The following is a 26304-nucleotide window of genomic DNA, read 5'->3' as shown; positions in this document are numbered from 1 at the left end:
ACAATAAACCAAATTAAAAGTTCAATTGAAAGCACCACCAATAGATTAGACCACTTGGAAAACAGTACTTCAGACAATGTAGACAAAAATATATAATCTTGAAAAAAAATGTAGACCACTCAGTGAAAATGGTAAGAACCCATGAGCAGAACATTCAAGAAATATGAGATAACATAAAAAGACCAGATTTAAGAGGTACTAAGATTGAAGAAGGCATAGAGTTCCAAACCAAAGGAATGAACAATCTATTCAATGAAATAATATCAGAAAATTTTCCAAACATGAAGAATGAATTAGAAAACCAAATTCAAGAGGCTTACAGGACTCTAAATGTACAAAATCACAACAGATCCAGCCCAAGGCACATATAATGAAAATGCCTAACACAGAGAATAAGGAGAGAAAGGAATCAGATTACATATGAGGGGAAACCAATTAGATTACATGCAGATTTTCAACCCAGACCCTGAAAGCTAGAAGATTCTGGAACAACATATTAGGGGTTCTGAAAGAAAATGGATGCCAACCAAGAATCTTATATCCAGCAAAATTAAACTTTAGATTTGATGATGAAATAAAAATCTTCCATGATAAACAAAAGTTAAAAGAATTTACAACTTGAAATCCCAATGACATTCCTCATAGAAATAATAAAAGCAGTCATGAAATTCATCTGGAAAAATAAGAGACACAGAATAGCTAAAGTAATCCTTAGCAAGAAGAGTGAAGCAGGTGGCATCACTATACCAGACCTTAAACTATACTACAGAGCAATAATAACAAAAACATCATAGTATTGGCGCCAATATAGACTGGTAGACTAATGGTACGGAATAGAGGACACAGAGACTAAGCCACATAATTATAGTTACCTTATATTTGACAAAGGCACCAAAAACATACATTAGAGAAAAGATAGCCTCTTCAACAAATTGTGCTGGGAAAACTGGAAATTCATATGCAACAAAATGAAATTAAACCCATCTCTCTCACCATGCACAAAACTCAACTCAAAGTGGATAAAGGACCCAGGAATTAAACCAGAGACCCTGCATCTAATAGAAGAAAAAACAGGCCCAAATCTTCATCATATCAGTTTAGGCCCCTACTTTCTTAATAACACTCCTATAGCACAAGAATTCAAATCAGGAATTAATAAATGGGATGGATTCAAACTAAAAAGCTTCTTTTCAGCAAAAGAAACAATCATTGAGGTAAATAGAGGGCCTACAGCTTGGGAGCATATTTTTACCACTTGCACATCAGATAGAGCACTAATCTCTAGGGTATATAAAGAACTCAAAAAGCTAAACACCAACCAACCAACCAACCAAACAAACAAACAAACAAAACACCCAAATACCTCAATCAATAAATAGGCCAAGGAACTGAATAGACACTTCTCAGAATGCAATATACAATCCATCAACAAATAGTTCAACATCTCTGGCAATTAGAGAAATGCAAATTAAAACTATTCGAAGCTGTTGTATTCACATTCTTCTGCCAAATAATTCATTGGGTTACGGCCCCAAAGAAGGAGACAGGGAGAGAAAGTGACATAGAGAAATACCCTTCCAGGTAGGAGAAGGAAGTAAAAGCAAGTCTTCTGGCCAAAGAGAGGTTAATTCAAAAGTGACAATTGTCAGATTTGACACCATTTGAGGGAACAGAGCTAACGAATTGCATTCATTTGAGATGTCTTCCATTGCCCAATACCATGCATAAGACCACTCTTTCCAAACACCCAGATACTACACTGACAAATTAAAAAGAAGGGGGAAGAGAAAGGAGCTTAAGAAAAAGTTGAGCTAATTGTTTAACCAGCATAGAGTGAGTTATTGATACTTTAAAGGTTCTCCCTTTGCTACCCAGAGATCAGGAGATTAATATGCTAAACTAGGTCAGTTTTTTTAAAAAATATTAATTTTCTTAGCATTTTTGAAGACTAGTGTGTAAACTGTAATTTTGCGACATAAATGTGAAGAAATGTTGTAAATTAAGATATGAGTGTGTTATTTGCATATCTATTATTAGTTAATCATTGATAACTGGTATTAGCATAATGTACATTGCCTGATTTCTGTGGAAGAGAAGATGTAAAATACAAAAATAGTTTTGAAAAGCTCAACTATATTTATGTATATGTGACAACTATTAGCAGAATTTTTAGCTTGAAAGATGGTTAAATCTCTATTAAATTTCTATTCTATTTCAGTGGAACTTAAAATCAGCACAACAATTTTAAGAAAACAAAATGGCAATGCATTGATAGTGCTATAAAAGTCTTTATCAGAAACAGCCATTTGTCCTTAGGATAAAGAGTCATAGGGTCATCATATCACCAAGACCACGCCAAATAGAATACATATTGTCATATGTAAGACATTTAGGAAAATGTATCATCACTAAGTGTATTATGCCTAAGAATGCATTTTGTTGGAAATTATAGAAGATCAATTCAAAATTACTTAGACTAACAAGAGGTACACTGTCTCACATATTGGGAAGTCCAGATGTAGAAAACATGGAAGAATGGTCATTTCATCTAGTAACTCAATAATGCAATAAAGAATCAGGTACTTTCCATCTTTCAGTTTTGCCATATTCATCCCTTTGCTTTTTATCTCTAGGATTCCCCCCCTCCCTCCCTCCCTCCCTCCTTCCTTCCTTCCTTTGTTCCTTCCTTCGTTCCTTTCTTGTACTGGGGATTGGACCCAGGGGCACATAACCACTGAAATATATTCCAGCCATTTTTATTTTACTTTGAGATAGGGTCTCACTAAGTTGCTTAGGGTCTTGCTGAGTTGTTGAGTCTGGCTTCAATCTTGCTATCCTCCTACCTCAGCCTCCCAAGTCACTGGAATTATAGACCTTTGCAACCACACCAGGCAGATTCTGTCTTCTTGCTACCATAATGGCTGCAGTAGCTTTCAGTATCATATTCACAAATGCAACTTCCAAAAGCCAGTGGAGGAACAGTCTCTTCCTTAAGGCCCTCCTCACGAAGAAAATTCTCCCATTTCTCCAGGAGATGTCCCCTTATCTGAATGGTCAGAACTAAGTCATGTACCCCTTTCCAATGCAATTGTCAGCAAGGGAAGAAGGAATGTCAATGATTGGCTTTGTCTAATTGAGGCTGCCTTTCTGGGCTAAGGAAGGCCAATACTAGAACAAAAGTAGGGTAATAGGCCAGGAAAGAAGGGAAGAGATATCTTCAGAGTAGGCAAACGTTAGGTCCAATAACACATTCAGAAAACCAAAAGCAAAATCATCATAATTCCAAGTGTAACCAGCAGCAGATGACCATTGAGCAACTGTGCCCATTTCAGTGTATTAACCTGAAATGTAGAGAATTTTTGGAATCCTTTTCATTAAAAAATAATAATGCTAATTAAATGCACTCATTTATATATTTTGTGCTGCATCTCTTTAATAGTGGACAAAGATACACTAAGATATAAGAGGAAAAGAACAGATAAAATGCCAATTCTTCCTTCAATAAGCCTGATGATCTTGGGGAAAATAAAAAATAAAAAGTCATTTCATATCTAAGTTAATATAAAGCAAATGTGTCTTCTGAAACATGGTCATTTTTTTTTCTTTCAAAGAAGGAGTACAACATACATTGGGTGCTTATGCTTAATGATGGAGTCATATATTTTACTACATTGATCCAAGGCAAAGTCATTCTGTTTCTTTCTACATCCCATGGTGATTCTGTGACCTATTCATTTTCCTTAGACTTACAACTAATAAAGGAAACATTTCAACAGATTTATGTCCTTTGCCTTGAACTTTTAAGAAGAACTATAAAATCAAATATAAAAAAATTCCTTGGAATGCTTATTGACTTTTTGAATGTAATAAATATCTCTATTTCAGCAATAGATAATTACAAAGTTCTTTTTTTGCTAGTCTGTCTCCTGATTCTGAACTGCTTTTTTAAAAACTAAAGTCTAAATTTATTCTTATTTTATTCCCCAAGACCACCTGGCATAGAAACTGGGTACACAGTGAAGGTGGGCTGAATTACATTGTTGGATTTTGTTATGTATGTGACTAATAACCTTTCATAAAGGGTCTGTTCCTATAAAAATAGTTCCCAGGCATTGAGTCATTTTTTACCTTTAAGCACTTTATTCCTGCTTTTTTTAGTGGCTATCAAACCCAATTTATCCCACTGTAATTTTCCAACCTCTATTCAGAGACAATATTAATAATTCAAGAGAAGGAACAACTTTACCCAAGTTGTCTTCTAAACTCTCACGCGTGGATACTGTCATATAGTTAATGGAGTTATTATAATAATGAACCTAATAGCTTTGGAAACTGCTAATACCCATTTTCCAGAGATGTTTTTGCTTGTCATCAGTTCATTTTATATGTAAGCATAAATATTTCACTTCAGTACATGATATCATTTAAGCCAGCTTGGAAAATTCCTAATATCAGACCAAAAAAAATTCAACAGCACAAAAAGTAAATTCAATGTTTTAAAATTAATTTTTTAAAATTTTAAATTATTTTTTAGTTGTAGTTGGATACAACACCTTTATTTTATTTATTTTTATGTGGTGTTGGGGATCAAACCCAGGGCTCCGCACATGCTAGGCAAGGGCTCTACTGCTGAGCTACAACCCCAGCCCTAAAGTTAGCTTTTTTAAAAAAGTGTTTTCTCAGGCCTACATACATACGTGCACACACACACAGAAGGCATGGTAAGTCAAATAAAACTAAATAATCCTAACTTATAGGATTATCATCTTTATAAACTTTCATCATTGTGCAATTGAATTTCTATAGAACTTAAAACCAGTCATGCTTGTGTATGCCTGTTTCTCCAGATACCTGGAAGGCTGACGGGTGTAGATCCCTAAGGCCTGGGAGCTGGAGACCAGCTAGGGAAGTATAGTGAGACCCCTGTTTACAAAACAAAACAAAAAAGTTGAGCTTTTGTATTCAGTAGTTAGAGAACATAAATAGTATTAACAATATAAACTGTGTTTAGGAGTGATCAAGTAGTTTATGAAGGTGAGTTTTTTTTTTTTTGTATACAAGCATTTCCATTGAAAAACAGAAAGAATGGCAAAATTGAAATATTTATTGAATTCGACTATCATGAATCTAGGCAATGATAGTCATCTATGGCTCCTAAAACAAGCAGGTGGACAGCTAGTAGGAAATCTATACATAAGATTATCAATCCACAGTTCTCTGCTGTTGTTGCTGGGAACTGGGAATTGAACCTAGGGACACGCTACCACTGAGCTGAGCTGAATCTGAAATGCTTTTTATTTCACACAGTGTTGCTGAGTTGCAGACTCATCTTGAATTTACTATCCTTCTGCTCCAGACACTTAAGCCTTTAGGATTACAGGTGTGCCCCACCACACCAGGCCCTCAATCTCACAATTACTAATGTAATTAGTATTAACATTAGTATTAGATGTAGTATTAACATCACAATAAAAGAGATAATCTTATTTTGTTTATCTACTGTTGGTAATATATACTACCACTTATAAAATTTCTACAAAAAACATCTAAACTAATTTGGGCAAGTTGCTGGGTGTGCCAGTAAAGAAAATATAAAGGACCAAAAGACTCATTAAATGATACTACAATAATGCAATCAGCAAAACCTAAAGTGCAGGATACTCTATCAATACCCTGGTTTCTTTATAAATGCATTCCAAGGACAAACACAAAAGTTTGTCTTCAAGAATCTTAAGAGACATTTCAACAATATGTGCCATGTGAAATGCATTTGGATCCTGATGAAAGCAAACTAACATTTTAAAAAATACAATAATCAAAGAAATTTGATACTGACTAGATATTTGATAATATTAATGATGATTGTGGTTATGATAAAAAATAAGGTACTTATCTATTAAGTTAGTACTAAAATACTATGAAACAAAACAATCTGATCTATGCCTCAAAATAATTCATTGTGTGTGCTGGGGAATGAACAAAGCAGAGATTCAGAAATAAAATAAGATTAACCATGATTTGATAATCATTGTTGGGAATGTGGGTGTTCATTATACAAGCTTCTCAATTTTCTGTATGAGTATTTACATTAAAATATTTAAAATATAAAAGAGGCATAGCTTGTCCCCAAGAATCATTGTTACCAACCAACAATGCACAACAAACCACACAATAAATATTTATTGATTTGATACAATTTTACTCCAAGGGTATAAAAATGATTATCAAAAGTTATTTTATCCCCCAAATTTTAGAATGTAATGGAGGAGACAAAGTCCACCACTAGGAAATAGTAAAGCATTAAGCTTTGTGGTAAGGACTAGAAAATGATAATAGTTCAGAGAAGGGAGAAAGCAGATGGCTGATGATCTTAGATGGAACCTAAGTGGGGAGGGATATAGGAGGAGGGCCATTTGGCTAGATCTAACACAGAGGATCTTGTCACCTCACAAGACTCACAGAGTCAGACAGAAAACAGGATTGGAAACAATGACATTCATTTTACAAATTTCATGTTGCATGTAGACTTAGCCACTTGTAATATACAACAAATTAATATATTTTACAAATCCTATAATATAAATAGCACCATATTATTACACTTTACCATTCTATAATTAAAGCATTAATTTTTAAGGTCAATATTTAAGTGATTCCGACCAAGTTTCTTTAGAAAACAGAAGTCACAAATACAGTGGGCAAGTGAGGAGAATTCAACCAAAGAACCAAGGATGAAGATGTCAGCTATGTTATGGGAAACAACTAAGGAATGTCAGAACTTACCGAGAACTTACAAAGCAGCAAGCAGTTACCATCCAAAGACATGGGAGTTAAGGAGAGGAACAGATGTCCAAACCATAAATTGACATGGACATAGAAGAAGATGATAGGAGCTACCATTTTAGGAGAGAAGTGTAGTCACTGTCAATCTACGTCCCAATGAAAAGGAGCTAAGGAAAGAGACAGTCTGAATGCCTTCTGCTCTCATCTCTGCCAGTTCCTCCTTCAGATTGAAGTCAACTTGAAGCCAGAGAGCAAGAGAGCCCACCTCTGTGGTCCACAAAGGTCATCCTCTTGGAACTTAGAATAGGATGGAGAAGAATACAACTTGAGAAGCCAATGGATCCTATCCAGCATGTAAAATATATCTCTGCTTTTATATTTCTGCTTTGGCATTTTTAGGTATTTAAAAAAGTATGAAATGAAAGCTTCAAAGCAAAAGCAAGTGACCTAGTTTTCTCTCAGCATCTGAGAAGCCCTGAATAGAGAAGTTAAGCCTCTGCACGGGGTTTCCATAAACAGAGTAAGAGGTAGACTGAGCTGAAAAATTAGTCTGAATGAAACCGTAAGGTAGAAATGAGTATGGTGACAGCACAATAACGGGGGACAGAGGCACAGAAGATACATTTTAGGAAGTTCTGAGAATGGAAATTGAATAGAATGAATAAAGCCAAATAATGAAAGGCCTTGGGAGATGGGGGAATTTAGATTTGACTTGAGAATGCTTTCTAATTTAGATGAAAGAATTTTAATTTGATCTAAATTAGAGTTTAGATTTGTCTAGATGCGATATTAGTCATGCTGAGTGAGTAAGGTCTGGGGCAGGAAATCAGGAGTGCATTTCTTTAGGAAGACAATGTGAATGGATCCAAGAAGGAGTAATGGAGATACAATGGGAGGGGGAAAGTGGTGGAGTCTGAATACAAGACTAGGAGGTGTTGCTACCTGTGTTAGTCAGCATTTCATCACTGTGACAGAATACCTAAGGAGGAAAGACTTACTTTGGCTCATGGTTTCAGAGGTTTTATATTATGGCTGTTTGGCTATATTGCTTTGAGCTTGTGGCAGCACAGTATAGCATGGCAGGAACACTTTGTGTGAGGAGACTTGTTCACCTCATGGTAGGGAGGAAGCAGAGATAGGGGAAGGGGCCCAATATCTCATTCAAGAGCATGCCCCCACAGCCTAACTTACTGCTACCATTAAGCCCCACCATCTCCCAAATGTGCCAACAGCCTTCAAACCATAGGCTACTGGGGGACGACATCTAAGCCCCATACTATAACACTATCAACCTGGGTTAAGTCTTTGATAGTGGCAGTGAAAACTCACCCATTGAACTAGTCATATGTCCCACGTTTATCTATCCAAAAAATATACAGGGTCTACTATTGCCACACCCTGGACTAGGGAAGGGGGATATGCTGATGAGCAAAACCAGATGTTTTTTTCTGTCCTCATACAGTCTGTAGTCTGTTGAGGAAACAGAGGCAGTTATGGAGGGTACCCTGAAAAAGAGGCATAGGGTGTTATGAGAGCAGAGAGCTTTCTGAAAAGTGGGAGGGTCAGGGGAGTAGGAGGGATAAAGGGAATGAGAGGTGACTGGGGAAAAGCTTCACTAGGAAGGGGATACTCAGTCTGAGATCTGGAAGATGAGAGGTAATTAAGCAGGTTTACTGGAAGGAAGGAGTTGGACATTGGTAGAGAAGGCTTATAGTCCTAGCACTTAGGAAGGTTGAGCCAAGGAGTTGGAGGCAGCCTGGGCAATAACAAGATCTAATCTTAAACAAACAAACAAACATAAAAACACTGCAAACAAGAAGGAAAGAACAATCACACAAGAACAGAACCAAGAGTCTGGAAAGGGAGCGTAGTAGGTATGAGTGACTAAAAGAAACCAGAATAACCAACACAGAGAGGAAAAGGACAGAGAAAGATTTTTATGACATGAAAAACATACCGACACCAAAAATTGGACCATTAAGGAAGTAAACTGTCTAACACATTTCAACCATCTTTAACCAAGAAGATATTTACTATAAATTTCTTTGAAATCTAAGTGCCTAATCTGTTTTTGCTAATAAGCCCTTTTCCTTGACCAAAAAGCACAACTAATATATATCTCTTCTGAGCAAATGCCTAGAAATGCCTGCTAAGTATCAGGTGCTTTGCAAAGCACTGGGAATATAGACAGACAGTATATGGGTCATCAGTCAACTTGCTTTCCTACAGGTACCCAAGAGCAGAATAAACAGTTAGGTATAGATTTAAGGAAGAACTATGAATCAATTAATATTCACAGAGAACCTTCCATGCCCAAGACACAATGCACAATACTATGCAAACAGTATCTCTTCGGCAGTTCAGGTAAGAAGCTGGCTTCTTTTAAATACAGATTGTGATGTTTGTTTGCCTGTTATGAGCATACACTGACCAAAACATGCCCAGGGATGAATAAGACGCAGTCATTGGTTTCAGATATCCTTTAGTGTGGGGATATTTAAAACCTGAAAATTGATCACTGCAAGTGTCAATACAGTGGGTCTGAGAGTGGTACAAATTGCTATGGAACGAGGGTGAGTTTGAAGGAATCAGGTCAGTTGATGGGGACAGGGACACACATTCCATAATTGAATGAATGGGGTATGGTTTCAATAGGTAAAGATGCAGGGCAAAGAAATTAAAACAGGTAGGGAGAATATCACAGGTTTCCCATCTGCAAATGGGCCAAGTGTATTAGAAAATGGGGAATTCAGGAAAGAACAGGTTTGGAATTTTTAAAATGGTAGAAAGGGGAGGCCTACAAGACAGAGAAATTAAATGGCAGATTATGGAATAGAAATGTATTTGGTCAGAATGAGGAGTCATTGAAGAATTTTGAGTAGGAGAATAGCATCGTCAGAGACTATTAACAAAATTTTATTGACTGAAAAAATGTAAAGACTTAATGGTTAAAAGCACAGGCTCTGGAGCCAGACTGCCTGAGTTAGAATGCAGACTCCTCCACAGCTACTCCTCCAGATCAAAAGGAATAAACAAATGATAAGCACAGTGTCGCAGAGGAATCTGAAAAGCATTATGCGAAGTGAAAGAAGTCAGACAAAAAAGACAACTACCATGGTAATTACACTTTTACATAATGTAGATCTAGAAAAGGCCAAATTATAGCGACAGAAAAAGCAGCAGCTGCCAGGGGAGACAGATGATAGTAAAGGATGAGGGTGGTTAAAGGGGCACAAGGGAACTTTTAGGGGTGATGGAAATGTTCCCTATCATATCATGGTGGTAGTTATACAACTGCATACACATGTCAACAATCATCAAATTGTATACTTTGAATTCATGAATTTTTGTTTTTAAGTAAATTAAATTTCAAAGCTGATAAAAAAAAAGAAAAAAGGAGAATTAAGCAAAGGTACAAAGTTAGGCAGAAGATGAAATAAAATCACTGAACTTAAAAATATTTCTTATGTGTGAAGAGTGTGGTAGTAGCAAGGGACTGTACTATACAATCCATGTGTTCACACAGCAGTGCTCCAGTCACTAGTGTGTTTGGGAGTTTGAGACTGTTGGGGGGGAGGTAAAGAATATTTTCGTTATGAAGAGAATTCCCTTTCCTTTTTAAAAATCATTCAACAAATCTTTACTGGGTAGTGGGCATTGTTTTAGGCCCAGAGGATAGAATAGTGGATGTCAGACAGGCAGGACTTTTCTCTCAAGGAACTCATATGGTATGATCTATTTATTTTAAGCTGCCTAAAAAAATGTATTTATCAACATGCTATTTTGAAGCACATATACATTGAGGAATGTATTATAAATGTATTGTCTCACATAGCTATTGTTTCTGTGATAATAACAATTCTAAGATACTTAAATAAACCATATTCCTAATAGTACATAAACAGAGGTGGGAATACTTCAGTGAAGACATGAAATGAAAGTGTTCCTGGAATGGTGGATATTAAGATAGACCTCAGGCCTGTTTCCTCCCAAAGAAGTAATATCATAAATAATGACGACTTGGCAAGGTTGTTGTATTCACTGCAATACACAATAGGTTAGGTACATTATACAGGCTGACATTTAAATATTGAAAAACAAATTTGTAAAGAACCACAAGATCATTTGATTAAAAACCTGGGGAAGGGCAAGAAGTGATTTGACATACTGATATTTATAAACAGTTGGAAAAAAATCAGTCTTGTTTACATTTTGATACTTTGACAAGTAATACTTTAAAAATCGTTGGGGCAGGGGTTGTTGCTTAGCAGTAAAGCACTTACCTAGCATGTGGAGGCCCTGGGTTCCATTCCTAGCACCATACACTCAAAAAAAAATTTTCTTTTCCTATGTACCTGAATTATCTCTGTGTAGTATTAACACATATACTTGAATTTCACTAGAAGGTTTTAATTTATCTTGTGGAAAAAGTGTTTCCTCATTCCTGAACTGACAACCACAATTAAAAGATCATTCTCGGTTTAATTAAGTTTCTACATGACAAATATAAACAGGACAGTGAATCACAGGTTTGTGAATTTCTATAAAATTCTTAACTGTAACACATACATTCTGGAGGTTTTATTTTTAAAATGCAGGGAAACTGTTCTATATTGATGTATTTGCAATTTTTCTTGACAGTTGACATTTTTAGATCCTGAAGAATACATGTTGAGGAGACAGGGAAGTGAGGAAATAAGTGAGACACAATCTTCCAATAAACTTCGGAGTCTTCAGACAGCAGCAGACTTGAAAGCATTGAAACAGAGCTAGATTTGGCTTTTATTTGCTTCAGTGGTGCTTCAAATCTCTTTGGCTATTGTAGAAGGTTTTTCAGGTCATCACAAACCAAAGTGGAAAGGGAATACTGTGGGCAGCAACTATATGAAATGCCTTATTTATTTCAACTGACTCCTGCCATAACTGATTGAAGGACTTGAAGTCCCCTTACACCAGCAACCCTAGACTTCCAGACCCACGCTTACTGTGTTGATTAAATAAATGATAGGTAGAAGATAGAACAGTATTTACCTCTGGCAGAGTCAAAGAATTCATGTTGAGTAAGATAAATTTTTGCTCTCAACTCAAAGCTATTTAGGGCAGGAACTTAATTTCCTCACCCCTGAGCACAATTTTCTCCATTTTGTATTACAGAGCGGTTATGACAGCAGAGAAACAATGTAGGTACTATTTGTTAACTTCTAAACTCGTTTGACCCCACTAGTGTCCCCTCTTTAATACCTGCATTTTACTCCAGCTATCAATCTATCCTCTTTGTATCTACTGTGTTTGCCTTATAGTCTGAGTCAAGTAAATGAAACTGAAACAGTAAAATATCTATGAATATTGCCTTAGTATTTCCTATATGCCTTAGCATTTATTAAAACTACCTGGAGATAATATTAATATTCTAACATGTCCAACGTGGGGAAGCTAAATATTATTACTGATGTCAACAACTGTAGAGTAATGAGGTAAAGAGCACTTGCTTTTTCATAGCAAAATGATCCTTTTATTAGAAGCAAATATTTCTAAAACTTAGTGCAGCTTGCCACACGAAATAATTTTTATTCCCATAAATAATGAAGGTTGAAATATTTTAGTGGTGTTTTTCTGCTTGTATATATTATTGTCGGTTTTTGTTAAGAGTTTATTGTTTTGTTTTAGATTCTGTTTCTAAATGACAACAAACAATCAAGTCAAGCCTTTTCAGTTATATATTAGAACTATTAAAGAAGGTTGTTAACTGTGTGTGCATCTGAAATCCACTAAAGGAAATACTCCAATCTTTCAGAAACATCATTTGCCCTTTTTAAATCAATGTTGCCATGGCAAATGTTTTCATTTAATAGTGGATTAGCTGAGGGTGGGAGAGTGACACACTGTACAACAGAAATGTACTTGCTATTTTTATAGACCTTCCTCCTCTAAAATGCTCTGAGGTTGTTGGATGGGGTGACTTTTGACTGCAAAGACATAACTACTCCTCTAATTTGTACATCAGATTTGTCCCTTTATACATGATTAAGTACAAGACATTATCTGTGAAAAGCAATCTGTGCCTTGAAAGACTGTGTTCTGCACTTTTGCTTAAAGAATGCAACATTCATGTGGAATGGTTCCAAATGCTTTTCTTGAATAGGGTTATTGAAATATTAATTCAGACTGCATAAATCTGAAAATAAGTGAAACAAAGAGGATTTTTCTGGTGGCTAATAAGTGCAAAGAGAATCACTCTTCTTTCTAATGTGGAAAGATATGCATGGTTGCCTTCCCCAAATACCTTTAGGCTTACTATAATCAAAGAATGACCCCCTACAAATCTGTTTCTATTTCTTTCTAAACATGTACCAAATTTCCTAAATTCTTCAATTAATCAGACTCTTTTAATAGCACTACTGCAAAGCAGAGAGATAGGAATTAAAAATTTATCAATTAGAGGCATTGTATGGAAAACCTCTCTAGAGATTTCTAAAACATTAGGGGTTTATATCAAAAAGGCACAAGATCTAGCTTTATTCTTGTTGGTAACATTATTTCTTTATTAACTTTTAATGGTTACAAAATAAAAATTATATTTTTATTGGTAAAACAACCTAGATAAATACCAAAAAAAAATCCTGTCATCCTCTTCCACTGCTACCTCTCCAAGAGAACCAAGGTTTACAGCCCGAGGTGCCTCTTTCCAACTTCCTCCATGGCTATATAAAACATCTAACTAAATACAAACACATATTAGGATTTTGTGGTAATTTATTTTTATTAAGATGGGATCACCCTTCACCCATGACTCTGTAGTTTGCTTCTCTTAATATATGATGGCAATACTTCTAGGGCAAAAATGTGAACATAACTCAGTTTTTCATTTACAGCATAATATACTATTAAAGTGATCTCCCACAATTTTGAAGATGTATTTTCACTTTAAAAGGTATAACATACTATAAAGTGATCTCCCACAATTTTGAGGATGCATTTTCACTTTAAAATTCTAGATAATACATTCCTAAAACTCTACCCCACTAGCAATGAGACTACCTATGTCATCTCACCCTTAAAAGCTCACCATATCACAGCTCTTTCAAGTTTTTGCCAAATTAATAGATGAAAAATGTTAACATCATCTTCCTTAATTTTGATTTGATTATAAACAGGGTTAAATTTTTGTCATTCCATTCATTTAACATTAATATTTGTATTTTACTTTCTTTTGGTTTGCTTACCTTCTCAATAATTTTAGTACTTCTTTGCATACTTGGTATATAAACCCTTTTTCTTTCACATATATTTTTAATAATTCTTTGTTCTTGGTTAAATAATTTCCATCCGTGTGTATGTGTGTGTGTGTGTGTGTGTGTGTGTGTGTGCACGCATGCAGACACACACATGCATTTTAACCTTTTCAGTCTCTTCTAGTTAGTGGTGCTGTTCAGTTTTTTTTTAATATCTTCTTAGATCAATTTAGATATTAAGTGCTTTCTAGAAAATCATTTTTTTACTTAAAATAATAAAATTTACCAAGACAGAGATGCACCCAAAACTGTCTAAATATTTTCCTTATTATTTATAATTCTTAAGAATGTATATTTTTGGGCTGGGGTTGTGGCTCAGTGGTAGAGTGCTCACCTAGCATGCATGAGGCACTGGTTTCAATCCTCAGCATCACATAAAAATAAAATAAAGATACTGGGGTCCACTTAAAACTAAAAAACAAATATTTTAAAAAATAATGTATACTTTTGGAATATTTAATCCTTAAATTTTCCATGAGTTTATCCATTTTTACGAATGTTTCAAAGAAATGTTTTCTTAATTGATTTACTGATTTCCATTTAAATTTATTAATTTCAGCTTTTTAATTATTAATTCTCTATTTTACTTGGTTTTATTATCTTTTTCCTTATTTCTTAAGTTGAATATTCATATACTTTAACATTGTATGCTCTTTCATTATAAATGAATCCAGGTTATTTTTCTCTGAGGATTACACCAGCATGAGTTCATGGACTTTCTTATCAAGTATTTTCCTTGTCACACTCTCCAGACCATTTACAATTCCAGTTTGTTTTGATTTTTAACCCTTGTTTTAGGGTTATTTAGAAGAATGGTCCTTCACTACAAATTTTTATTTCACATGTTTGACCATGATGGTGTCTGGTACCTAAGGTATGTAACTGTTCTGTCTCTTAGTAAATTTTAATAACCACTAGATTCTTTTAAAGATAAATCATACAAGGAGAAATTCTGATTGCTTCACCTATTTATGTTCCTATTACTAAAATGGTACCTTTATAAGGATTCTAAACTTTGTTTTACAAATCTCTCTCCATACCCCTTGCACTACAACCTTCAAATTCTACTGCTTCCACAAAGATTTTCCTAAAGCAGCAAGAGATAAATTTAGAATCTATCTGCTTCTATAATGTGCTCTGGAAAATTAGTATTGCAATTCTGACTAAAGAATTGTTGAAATCACTCTCTTCATTCTCAGGTGGAGCCTCTGTAATTCTTTTTTTATTTTGATATTTTTTTAGTTGTTGACAGACCTTAATTTTATTTATTTATGTGCAGTGCTGAGAATTGAATCCAGTGCCTCACTCATGCCAGGCAAGTGTGCTACTGCTGAGCCCCATCCCCAGTCCTGCTTCTGTGATTCTATATTTCAGCTATGATAAGGTATTTACCATAGTATTATATTTGTTATTAGTAGACAGAAAACATGCCTTAACTCATCCATTAAACCAGAAAAAACTGAAGAGGTAACTAAGAAACAAAGATTAAAGTGCTGTTCACCTTGCACTGATATATTTATTCTCTATGTTCTGTAAATCAGAAGACACAGTGCATGAGATGCCAAAGGTTAAATCCATTTATTAGCCTAAATGGCATATGCAATTGCTTCGATCAGGGACCAGGAAACTACAGACCGTGGGCTGGCTGCCTGTTTTAGTTAATACAGTTTTTTATTGGAACACATCCAAGCCATTCATTTACATATTATCTATAGCTGCTTTCTAAGACAGCTGAAACCAGAGACTATTTCTCAGAAGTTAAAAATGTTTACCATCTGACACTTTAAGAAACAATTTTCTAATCTTTGGCTTATTTTGTTTAGACAGGGATAATGAAAAAAATTGTGTTAAAAAAAAACTAAGGTAAAATCCATATTGGAGTGGGCATGGGATAAATGGAGGAACTTTGGGTAGGACAAAGGGGAGGGGGACAGGAGGCAAAGTGGTAGGAAAGACAATGGAATGAGATGGAATCATTAACCTAGGTACAGGTATGATTGCACAAATGGTGTGACTCTACTTCATGCATAACCAGAGAAGTAAAAAATTCTTCTCCATTCACAACGAATTGTACAACGAATCAAAGAGTTTTCTACTGTCATGTATAACTGATTAGAACTAATAAATAAATAAATAAATAAAGTAAAATAAAAACCTAAGCTAGGTTGCTTGAAGGTGTTTTATAATAGTCAATTATTTAGAATTATCTCAACAGATTTCAGAATAGTAGCATTTCTTTCTTCACAGGCATGAAAAGATATAAAAAAAGTCATTCAAAAATATATATGTAGACATAAAATATATACAACAATATATTTTATGTCTACAAATATATAAGTTAACTATATATAGTTTCATTCTGCTACTATATGTCATTTTTATTTTACATGTTTGACCATGATGGTACCTAAAGTATATACTATTCTGTAATTGGTAAATTGGACTATTAATAATTACTAGATATCTCCACAGATAGGCCATTAATTGATTGGCAAATTATAAAAAGAACATGAGTCTCAGGTTCAAGTAAATATGTATTTAAGGCCTGTTTTTCCATTTATGGTCTATTTGGCTATGTACATTTTATTTAATGTTCTTGGGTCTCAATTTCTCATACAAAAAATAGGGATCCTAAAATCTTGAACACAGATTTTTTATGAGAATTAATGAGACAATATAATGTGTTCAAAACAACAGTGTTACGTAATTTTGAATGTTCAAAATTACGTTTTCGGCTTTAAAAAATTTACTAGAAACAAAACAAAAAGCATCTTTAATCTTTTGTGAAAATTGGTGGTAATAATGAAATCTTTTATACCACAGCACTTTTCTAGTATTCTAATAAAGAAAGAGAACATGGTCAATGTATAATGTCATGTGAGATTCTGAACCAGACATGTTGAGATTATTCTCACAAAGGAAAACACTGTTAACAGGTCAAGTATGTCCTCCCTAAGTAGACATTAAAGGTTTCAATAAAAATAAAGATGAATCATCAGAATTTAAACTTAAACAATTATCAATGAACTATATACCACTTTAATTTGTATTTTACAAGATCCACTTAACATTTTGCATATTATTTTATCTAAATAATTGAATCTTGCTGATAAATCAAGGCGTGAATATAAAAATAAATATAATTTGAGAATTTGGCATGAAGCATTTTAAATGATACCAATTCCAAGCTTTCAAAATAGAAAATGAAAAAAAAGCCAATTTAATGTGAGACAGCTAAATAATACAACAAGGGCTTGGAGGCTGTCCTTTCTAGTAATCACTGTATTGTATCCACTATTAAGTTTTACCATTGGTAAAATGGAGATAATATTAATCCATCAGTAAGGGGACAGGAGATGCAGCATTTTAATATCTTTTGTTGTTTTTTTTTTCACAAGTCTTAGAATTTTATATGTATTGCCTAAGTCTTTCTAAATGAAAAGCAAATGGTGATCCAAAATTAGTACATTCCTCAATTTTCCTCTTCCAATAGCAAGAACACTCTGCTCCTTCATCTTCTGTTAAGGGAGAAAGAAGAATAAAAGTGGAGGAAAAGTAAACACTATGAGCTGTGACTCGTGTTCATTTTAAGACAATGACTTGATATATTCAATCCTCACCCACGGTTGGTTCTTTCTGACAACACAAATGCACTTTGCAGGAATGGCCAAAACTAGCCATTGGAGCCACCACTTTTCTCTGTCACTCTCAGGGGAAATGTCATCATGTATCTGTACATTTGTCCACCACGCCCAAATGAGGTCTCTCAATTCTTCATTTCCCAGGCATCTTCTCCCAATCAAATGGATTTGGCTGAAAAAAGCAACCTCTACTTGCCATTTCTGATCTAATATATAGGCTGAACTAGAAAAAGAGAGGGATGTAGTGATGAACATTTCAGAGGACTAGAGAAGGTAGAATGGAACATGGCCTCTGACTGCAGAGGAGGTCAGGAAATCCACAGTGTTCTGGAGTAGGGTGGGAATCTTCTTTAGGTGTTTCTCAGAAATTGTACAGCTGTTTTAGGAAGAGAATTGATTCATTTTCCCTAGTGAGTTTAACATAGAAAGACCTTATGGTGCCCCAAAACTTGCTAATGGTCACAGATTAAATTTCTCTTCTACGAGGAAGTTAAAATTCAGAATTAAGTTAGCATGCAAGGGGAATTGAAGAAATGGGAGTGCAGTGTGTCTCCCATCCTTTTTCATCCTCAATATAAAATTCAAACTTTCAAAGAATGCAAAGATTACATGGTAATAAGTAGAGAGGCGGAGATAAGGAAATAACAACCTCTGACATATTAAAATTTATAACTTATTGATTGCTGGATGGCTTTCTGGGAAGGGGTAGAAACTGTGGGCAGGTGGGGCAAAGTTGGAGGAGGTAGGTCACTAGGGGAAGGGCATACCCCAAGGGATTATTTCTTGTCCCATGCCTCTTCCTCTCTGTCTCTAGCTATCTGGGTCTCTTTCCCTCTCCTGGTCTCTTTCCCTTTCCTTCCCTGCTGTCCTGAGCTAGGTAGCTTTCCTCCATCTTTCCCTTCTGCAATGAGATTACCCTTACCTCAGAACCAAAGCAATATGTCTTAACCTCTTAAACCATGAGCCATCTTTCCTCCTTTAAATTGTTGATTTCAAGTATTTTGGTCACAGTGATGAAAACCTGAGTAACACAGGTATCAGATAGCCTCCAAAATAAGCAAATACGACACTCTGGTCAACTGTCTTTATATGAAAAAATGCAATCAGTGTTCTGAACTTAAGGTTAAAAAAAATCTACTTTTAATTTGTGTATTACCTCCGATAAAACACATATTCTGAGCAACTGATGCTTAGAAAAGACATTATGATTACATCTTAATATTTAAAAACTGATTCCTTAAAGGGATGCAGAAAGCAAAACCCCGAGTTTTTACTGTGTGATTATCAATACACTGTGGAGGCAAGAAATAAAGTATACTAGTAAAATTTTAAAAAGATTATTAAATTGAGAAAAAACAAAGTGAAATATAGTGGGAAGACTATGAGAAATTTTTGTAAAAGTATTTTATTCATTTTGTTATATTTCAATGACTAAATTTTTTAGTCATTATTCTAAAATAAAAGATGTTTTAATTTCAAGATTTTCAACTTGTTCCTCTGTAGTATGTGATGTGATCTTTAAATTTTGCCTTGTTCTGTTTTCTGGAGATAGATATTTGTGTTAAGAAACACAGGGGAAGTATGCTTTTTTTGATTTCAGAGCATGATCTGCGACTCTTCAAAAAACAAACACTGAATGAGACAAGAATTTCCAAGAGGTTTCAGAAACAGTGTATTTCTCTGTAGTTCTCAAACTATTCCCAAAGAAAGTGAGGAAAATGACCAAAGACAGCCTAAAACATCTTAATTAAAAGAAATTTAGTTAATATGTAGTTCACAGATAATAGACTTAAAAAATACTCAATTTTGTAGAATTGTGTGTTACAAATTAGTTTACACTTATATGTCCTTAAGCCAAGATGTGGAGGAACTATGTTGGGCAAATAGCAAATAAATAAAATGCTTGCACACATGGCATTTGAAACAACTTACATTAGAAAAGAATAATTTTGTTGTTGTTATTTGTTTTTTAAATAAGGTCAATATCCAAAACCCTCAGGTGAGCTGACATTGATTGAATAAATCCAGGCTGATTTTTAATGTCAACTAATACATGCATATTTTTAAAAAACCTCATCAGGACACTTCTTTAGATAACTTCTCTTCCAAGCAGTATAAAAAGATGTATAAAAACTCTCAAAAAAATACATCCATTCTCAATATTGCTTCACTCTCTTATCAAAGGCCTGTTTTAGTGGAAATATCTACTTTAGAATTAATACATTGAAGGATGTGTTTCCTCACTTACCCAAGCTTCTCGTATCCTGGTTTGTACTTTCTATTTTTCTTCATTTGGCTACCTTTCCTAACCCTCAAAATTATTTCCACATCTCACTTTTTCCATGAAGTCATAACTGAAAGTATAAGGGTTAGCAGTTTCTCATCCGGAGGCTTGTTCCCATTTCCCTCAACACACTAATAACCATAGCAACACCAGTGAACATTTTCTGAGAACTTACCGCATATTTGGCCACTGAACTGATCATTCTACCAGTATTATTCTACTTGGTCCACAGAACACTCTGGGTAGGTAACCTATCACCCCTTCTGCAGATGAAGGAGCATGGCTAAGAAACATGCCTGTGTTGACACTGCAAGAGCAAGGACAAGGATGCCGTCAGCCTGGCCCTATTTTTGATTTACAGTTAGACAAGAAACTTTATATAAAATCACTGTAATTAAGCATTCATTTATTTTATTTTAAAATGCTGGTGATGAAGTGGAGAAAAACTAAAAATAGAACTATTATGTGATCCAGCTATCCCACTCTTGATAGCTGTATGCCCATGTTTATTGCAGCACTATTCACAACAGCCAAGATAGGAATCAGCATAGATACCCTGTCAACAGATAAATAAGGAAAATATACACAAAAGAATGTTATTCAGCCATAAAGAAGAAAAAGTCCTGTCACTTGTAGGAAAACGGACAGCACTGGAAGACATCATGTTAAGCAAAATAAACCAGACATAGAAAAAAAAGTCTCAAATATTTTCTCGTACATGTTAGAAATAAGTTAAAATAAAATAAAAAGATGACCTGAAAGTAGAAGAGGGACTATTAGGAACTAAGAAGGGGGCTGAGGAAGCGGGAGGACAAGAGGGCAAAAGAGACGTGGATATGCTCCTCGAATGATCTATGCACATGTGGAAACGTCACAATGAAGTTCATCAATTTGTACAATTAATATGTGTTAATTAAAGCAAAATAAACACCCTGGGGATAGTTAATTCACCAAATTGATAATAGCACTTTATTATGATCATGAATGAACTGGCAGTTTATCAAACTTCTTTATTTATTCAGGTGAGAGGTAGGGAGAGAAGAAGTCCACAGGATCCCAGGTGAGTAAGGGAATCAAATGAGGAAGAAAAAGGGCTAAAAGACTATTCTCAAGATATCATCACTCTGTGGCTCTGCTAGATTTGAAGACAATGGCATTGGATGGCAGTTCTTTACTTTTGTTTACTATTTAAAAGTCACTACTCTTAACATAAGGTTTAAGGTTAAGGATCTTTGTTTTCTTTCATGAGGAAGGTAGAGAGGAAAAAAGGAAAACAAAGGTGCAGTGGATCTTATTGAAATTAAAGGGAGATCAGTACAGGAAAGGGACTAATTAAGGGGTGGGAGATGGGAGAGATGGGAGAAGTGCTGAGGAGTGATATTGGCCAAATTATATTGTTATATGGTGTTCATGTATGAATGTGTAACAATAAATCCCATTATTATGTACAACTATAATGCACCAATAAATATAAAAGAAAAAAATAAAGACAGGATTTGAAAAAGAAAAAAAAAGAGTCACTACTCTTTCTGCAAATCTTCTCAAATCCCCCCAAACACTGATTAATAGAAACTTTATAACAAAGAGAATGGAAATTATTTTAAATTTTTTCAAGTTAGAGAAAGAATGAACTCATTTTACTGTCATTCTCATAGAGATTAAATTCATATACTACATAAATGTTTATATAGCAAACTGTTTTTAATACCATATAGTTTGCATCTTTGTGCATTTATATTTCAGATAACAGAGTTCTCAATGATATGCATGGAGACTTTCAAATATGTTCAGCCTTTAACCTTGTGTATATATTAGCAATAGCTGTGCCCCCTTAATCCCTACCTCTCCTTTTTAAAGCTATTTTACCACAAATATCTACAAGTCCCATGATTCACTTTCACTCTCTTTTCAATAAGTAGAAGGAAAGGTTGTTGGTTTGATCTTTGTTAAACTAAATATCTCTGCTAAACTATTATTCTTTGTTTATTTGAATGTTTTCTTTATAGTTTTTAACTAGAGTCATCTGTGAATTCCAGGTCTTTGCTGAAGTTTTCCTCTACTGTTTTCCTACTGTCAAAAATTTAACTGATTTTATTTACTTACTTATTTATTATTTTGTGCTGAGGACTGCACCCAGGGTCTTAAGTATGCTCTACCACTGCATTATACTACCTGCCCCTGTGACCAGTATTTTATGTTGAATCTGTAAAGAACATTAAAGTTCTAAAATATCTAAAAACTTTTTGATTTTGTAATCAAAGTAAACTACTTTCCCTGGACTCACCTAATCGTGTTTAGTGGGAGTAATTTTTAATGGCCACTACGAAGTCCTGTGATATAGTTGAATCCATTAATGTGGAAGCCTGACATACTGATATCCTCTGATAAGACACTAATCTAGAATTGTATTTTATCTGGAAAATTAACTAGTTGTACTCTCTGTAGTATGTCTATAGTTCTCTCCACCTCTACTCTACATTTGCTTGTTTTTTTTTTTTTTTTTATCTAAGCTTACCTAAGGACCTCTTTCCCAAAGAAAGGATTTACATCAGATGTACTGATGTAGCTTTCACTATTGACAAAACTTAAAATGTACTTTATAAAGGAATATATTGAGTGAATACACTTCTTTGACCAATCTGATCTGCCTGATCTACCAAAGGAAGTTCTTACTCCTCTGCTCCTTTTTCTTCAAATTTTATTGCTCTTATGGATCCTCTAACATTTAAAAATAATCATCTTATATATAATTAGAGATATGATAAATTATTGTATAATGATGTATTAAGAATTGTAATACAAATATAAATAAATAAATAAATATCATCTTAACTCCTCAACTTCTTTCCTAGTTTTTGTATGTTTCTTAACTCCTCTTTTTTCTTATATTATTTTTAAAATATTCTGTTCTTCATATTCTGGTTATTCCTAAAATTTTCCCTTAATTTTTGTTCTTGACCATCTTATTTTCTTGGACATTTCATTTTGTTGTTGTTTTGGTCAACTCTTCTTACTCCACTTATACCTTTTATTTCTTCCATCTAATATTTTATCATCTTTTCCTTTCTCGTTTTTTAAAATCTCCTTTCCTTTTAAGAACTTGTGTTAACTCTAGTTTTATCTGCATTCTTAAATGTTCTTAAAACATAATTTTTTTTTCACCAAAAGTATTTACAGTAACAGCTCTGGGTCTGCCTCACCAAGAACACCAAGTTCAGGAAGAAAGAGGTGCCAGGGGTTCTATATCCATCTTTCCCTCGAGCACAGTTAACAGGGAGTCTATCATTTCCCACAAAAGCTTACAAGGTATATTATCTGCATGTCAGCCAGAAAAAAATTAAGTCCTCATGGCACATCATCAATGAACAGCATTTAGTGAACGTGGAAGAAATATTCAGCTGAGGAACTGGATCATTTACTAGATAGATTTATATGCAAATAAGACAAAATCCAACTCGACCTAGTTAAAATAAGAAAGGCTAACGATGTAACTGGAAATTCTGTTAGTGATGTAACCAAGAACTTACACTCTCAGTCTCTGTATTGCTTTTTCTGGTACTAGTTTTAGTCTAGGCATGGCTCCTTCATGCACTAACAGACCCCAGAACTACATGCCTATTGTGCTTGTGCAATAGAAATATGCCTTCTCAGCAGAAGTCCTGAGCTTTAATTGGACTCATCTAGATCACACACCTTTTTCTGAATCAACCGTTGTGGAAAGGGAGGTAAGATGTAGTTATTTGCTGATCCTAGTCCACTGGTTCCAACTCTGGAACCTTGGTAAATAGCTCTTGGGAGTTACAAGGTCTCAGAGAAGGAGCAAGGAGAAAATTAGCTCTTTGCTGAGAAGGCAACAAGCAAATTTCCACTACACAAAGGAAAGTTGAATACAGATAGTGCAAAGTAAATAGTGGTAACTTCAAAAATCTATTTTCTTTTGTAATGGAATTATTTTAATAATTATAAGGTTACAAAAATGAATACATGTATTTTGTTTCATGAAAATGAACTGTTCCACATTTTTATAATCAATTCCAGTAATTCTTCCTGAGATTATCAATCCCAATGGAGTTGCCTATTATTATTATAGGTGTTAAATAATTTAAATGTTATTACTCTTAAATAATAAGAAGAAAAAATAGCAGAATAATAACAAACAATAATAAATGGCTATTTGATTAAAACAATAATATTCTTTTGGGAAAAGATTAAAGACCAATTGGTAAATATTTTAAAATAAGTAATATAAGCTAAGGTTAAACAAATAAAGGGGGAAAATGACTTTTAAGAGTGAGAAGAGACAAGAAGAGGCACCCTTTACAAAGGAGGGGCTGTTGTTTCTCTCTCCTCATTTTAATGTCATCACATTCTTCTTGGGCTAAATATCAAATAAGGAGTTTATGAAATTAAAGGCCAAACACGAATAACTGAATGCACAGAAAAGTCGTCTGAATGGTCATTTGGGAATGGGGAGAGGGTGGAAGTCATTGTGACAATGGTAGTTACTAATAGACATTAGATCATATGCAAGTTTTCAAGTAAATGAAAGTCAATCCTTAGCCACTAGGCGTGGGGGCCCACACCTCTTTTCTAGAGCTTCTGAATGCTAATTTTAAAAGAAATTCTTCCCAATAAGTAGAATACTTTTATTTTCCCAATACTAGAAGAAAAAAGAAAAGAAACATAGAATGTTATCTGCAACAATGAGTCATCAGCCACTGCAGCTCTTCAACATCCAGGTCTCTGCAGCCCTTCAAAAGCAGAGGACTGTCTTTTAATGACACACACAAATCCCTGCACTGCCTGCCTGCAAAACATAATTAATTCTGGCCTTTTTTTTGCTTAATGAAACACCTTGCACACATGACAGCAATGGGCTAGAGTTGCTTGTGTATACCTGAAATAGTGATAGCCCCAACAACAACTTAGTTCCACTCAAAATGCTCTATAAAACTCATTTGTCTGAGCTTTACCATTATTTCTTCAAAATATATCTTATAACAGACACGTCAGCCTAAAGGAAACACAATCAGCCACCTGTATGAACAGTTTTCCTAACTTCTAAAAGTGTGGAATGTTTTGCTTTTAAACAAATGTGTGGCACTTAACAAGGTTTTATTTCTCAACTTGTGGCTTCCATAGAAGAATATTTAAACAAAATAGTCTCTTAGATGCAGCTGCTCAATATCATTTATATTGGAATAATTTTTCCTATTTTAATGCAGACTTGCATGCTGCATTACAAAGGACATTTGTCTTTGGAGAGTCCCAGCATGCAAATTTACAAGGTTCCATTTCAAACAACAAATAGCAATATGAGTAAAATTCGAAAAATAAAATTTAACTGAAAGATTTACATTGAAAAATTTACCCCTCTTTGTAATATTCAGTTATTCTGGTCCTATCTGAAGAGATCTGAAGCAAATGCCTACTTTTGCAGAAATTGCTGCCACTGGAAGTATAGTTTCCTTACTTTAATTATAGATTGTACGTAGAACAAGTGAATAATTAAATAAGGAATGCCTCTCACCTGTTTAGGTGTGACCCCAGGCATGCGAATATCCAACGCAAAATCTGATGAATCAATAGGAATTACTGGTCTGGTGGTACCAAGACACTCATTGGCAAATGGTCTGGTAGTTTCTTTAAACCTTGAAAAAGAAGACATTTTCAACATTCTTTAACATAATGGGTAGAGGAAAAAAGGACTTCTATGACCTTAAGGTTAAATAATGTTGTAACAGGCCCAATGGAAGACTCTCTAAAGATGTGATGATCATACAATGTTATCAGAGACACTCAGAATTACATTTTCTAGTCCATGACCAAGATACAACCAACTTATAAACAAAATATAATCAAAGAAACCAAGCAGCTACATTCAAAACTTGATTTAATAAAAACTTGTCAACACATACATTTGTTTCTAGTTCATGAAGACACAGTATTAATACATTAGAAATTATAATTATAATACACATACCAATCTTCTAATGGCAAATATTAACCATAACCCAATACAAATTTTTGTAACTATGTTGTGAGTGTCCGGTGTTACAGGTCAAAAACAAAAAAAAACTGATCATAATCTTGCTGGAAGGCAGAGTTATATGAGGAGGAAATAAAAGGTTGTGATGTGAATTACAAATGTACAAGTACATAAATATTTAATATGGTAATTATGGGGCGTGTGTATACAGCTCAATGTTTCTTAGTGAGCGATTAGAGTCCATGATCTGCTTCTCCTAACCACTGATGTTGATATTTTATTCTTCGAGCTGTTATAAACAGGAAGGCATTCAAG

The 26304-nt window shown here is 34.4% G+C and overlaps 1 protein-coding gene across 8 annotated transcripts in view; it reads right to left on the bottom strand.

Moving 5' to 3' along the window:
• The window catches only part of Pam (peptidylglycine alpha-amidating monooxygenase), a 292525-nt gene that overhangs the window by 148002 nt on the left and 118219 nt on the right, over window positions 1-26304 (bottom strand). For all 8 annotated transcript variants that reach the window (XM_077800613.1, XM_077800609.1, XM_077800620.1 and 5 more), the window contains one exon: window positions 25531-25651. In XM_077800613.1, coding sequence (XP_077656739.1) covers window positions 25531-25651 — 121 coding nt within the window. The remainder of the gene's footprint in view (window positions 1-25530; window positions 25652-26304) is intronic.

This window comes from Urocitellus parryii, chromosome 1 (assembly GCF_045843805.1).
Source record: "Urocitellus parryii isolate mUroPar1 chromosome 1, mUroPar1.hap1, whole genome shotgun sequence".
NCBI lineage: Eukaryota > Metazoa > Chordata > Mammalia > Rodentia > Sciuridae > Urocitellus > Urocitellus parryii.
The sequence above is the reverse complement of the archived record's forward strand: the minus strand, read 5'-3'. Positions and strand labels throughout refer to the sequence as shown.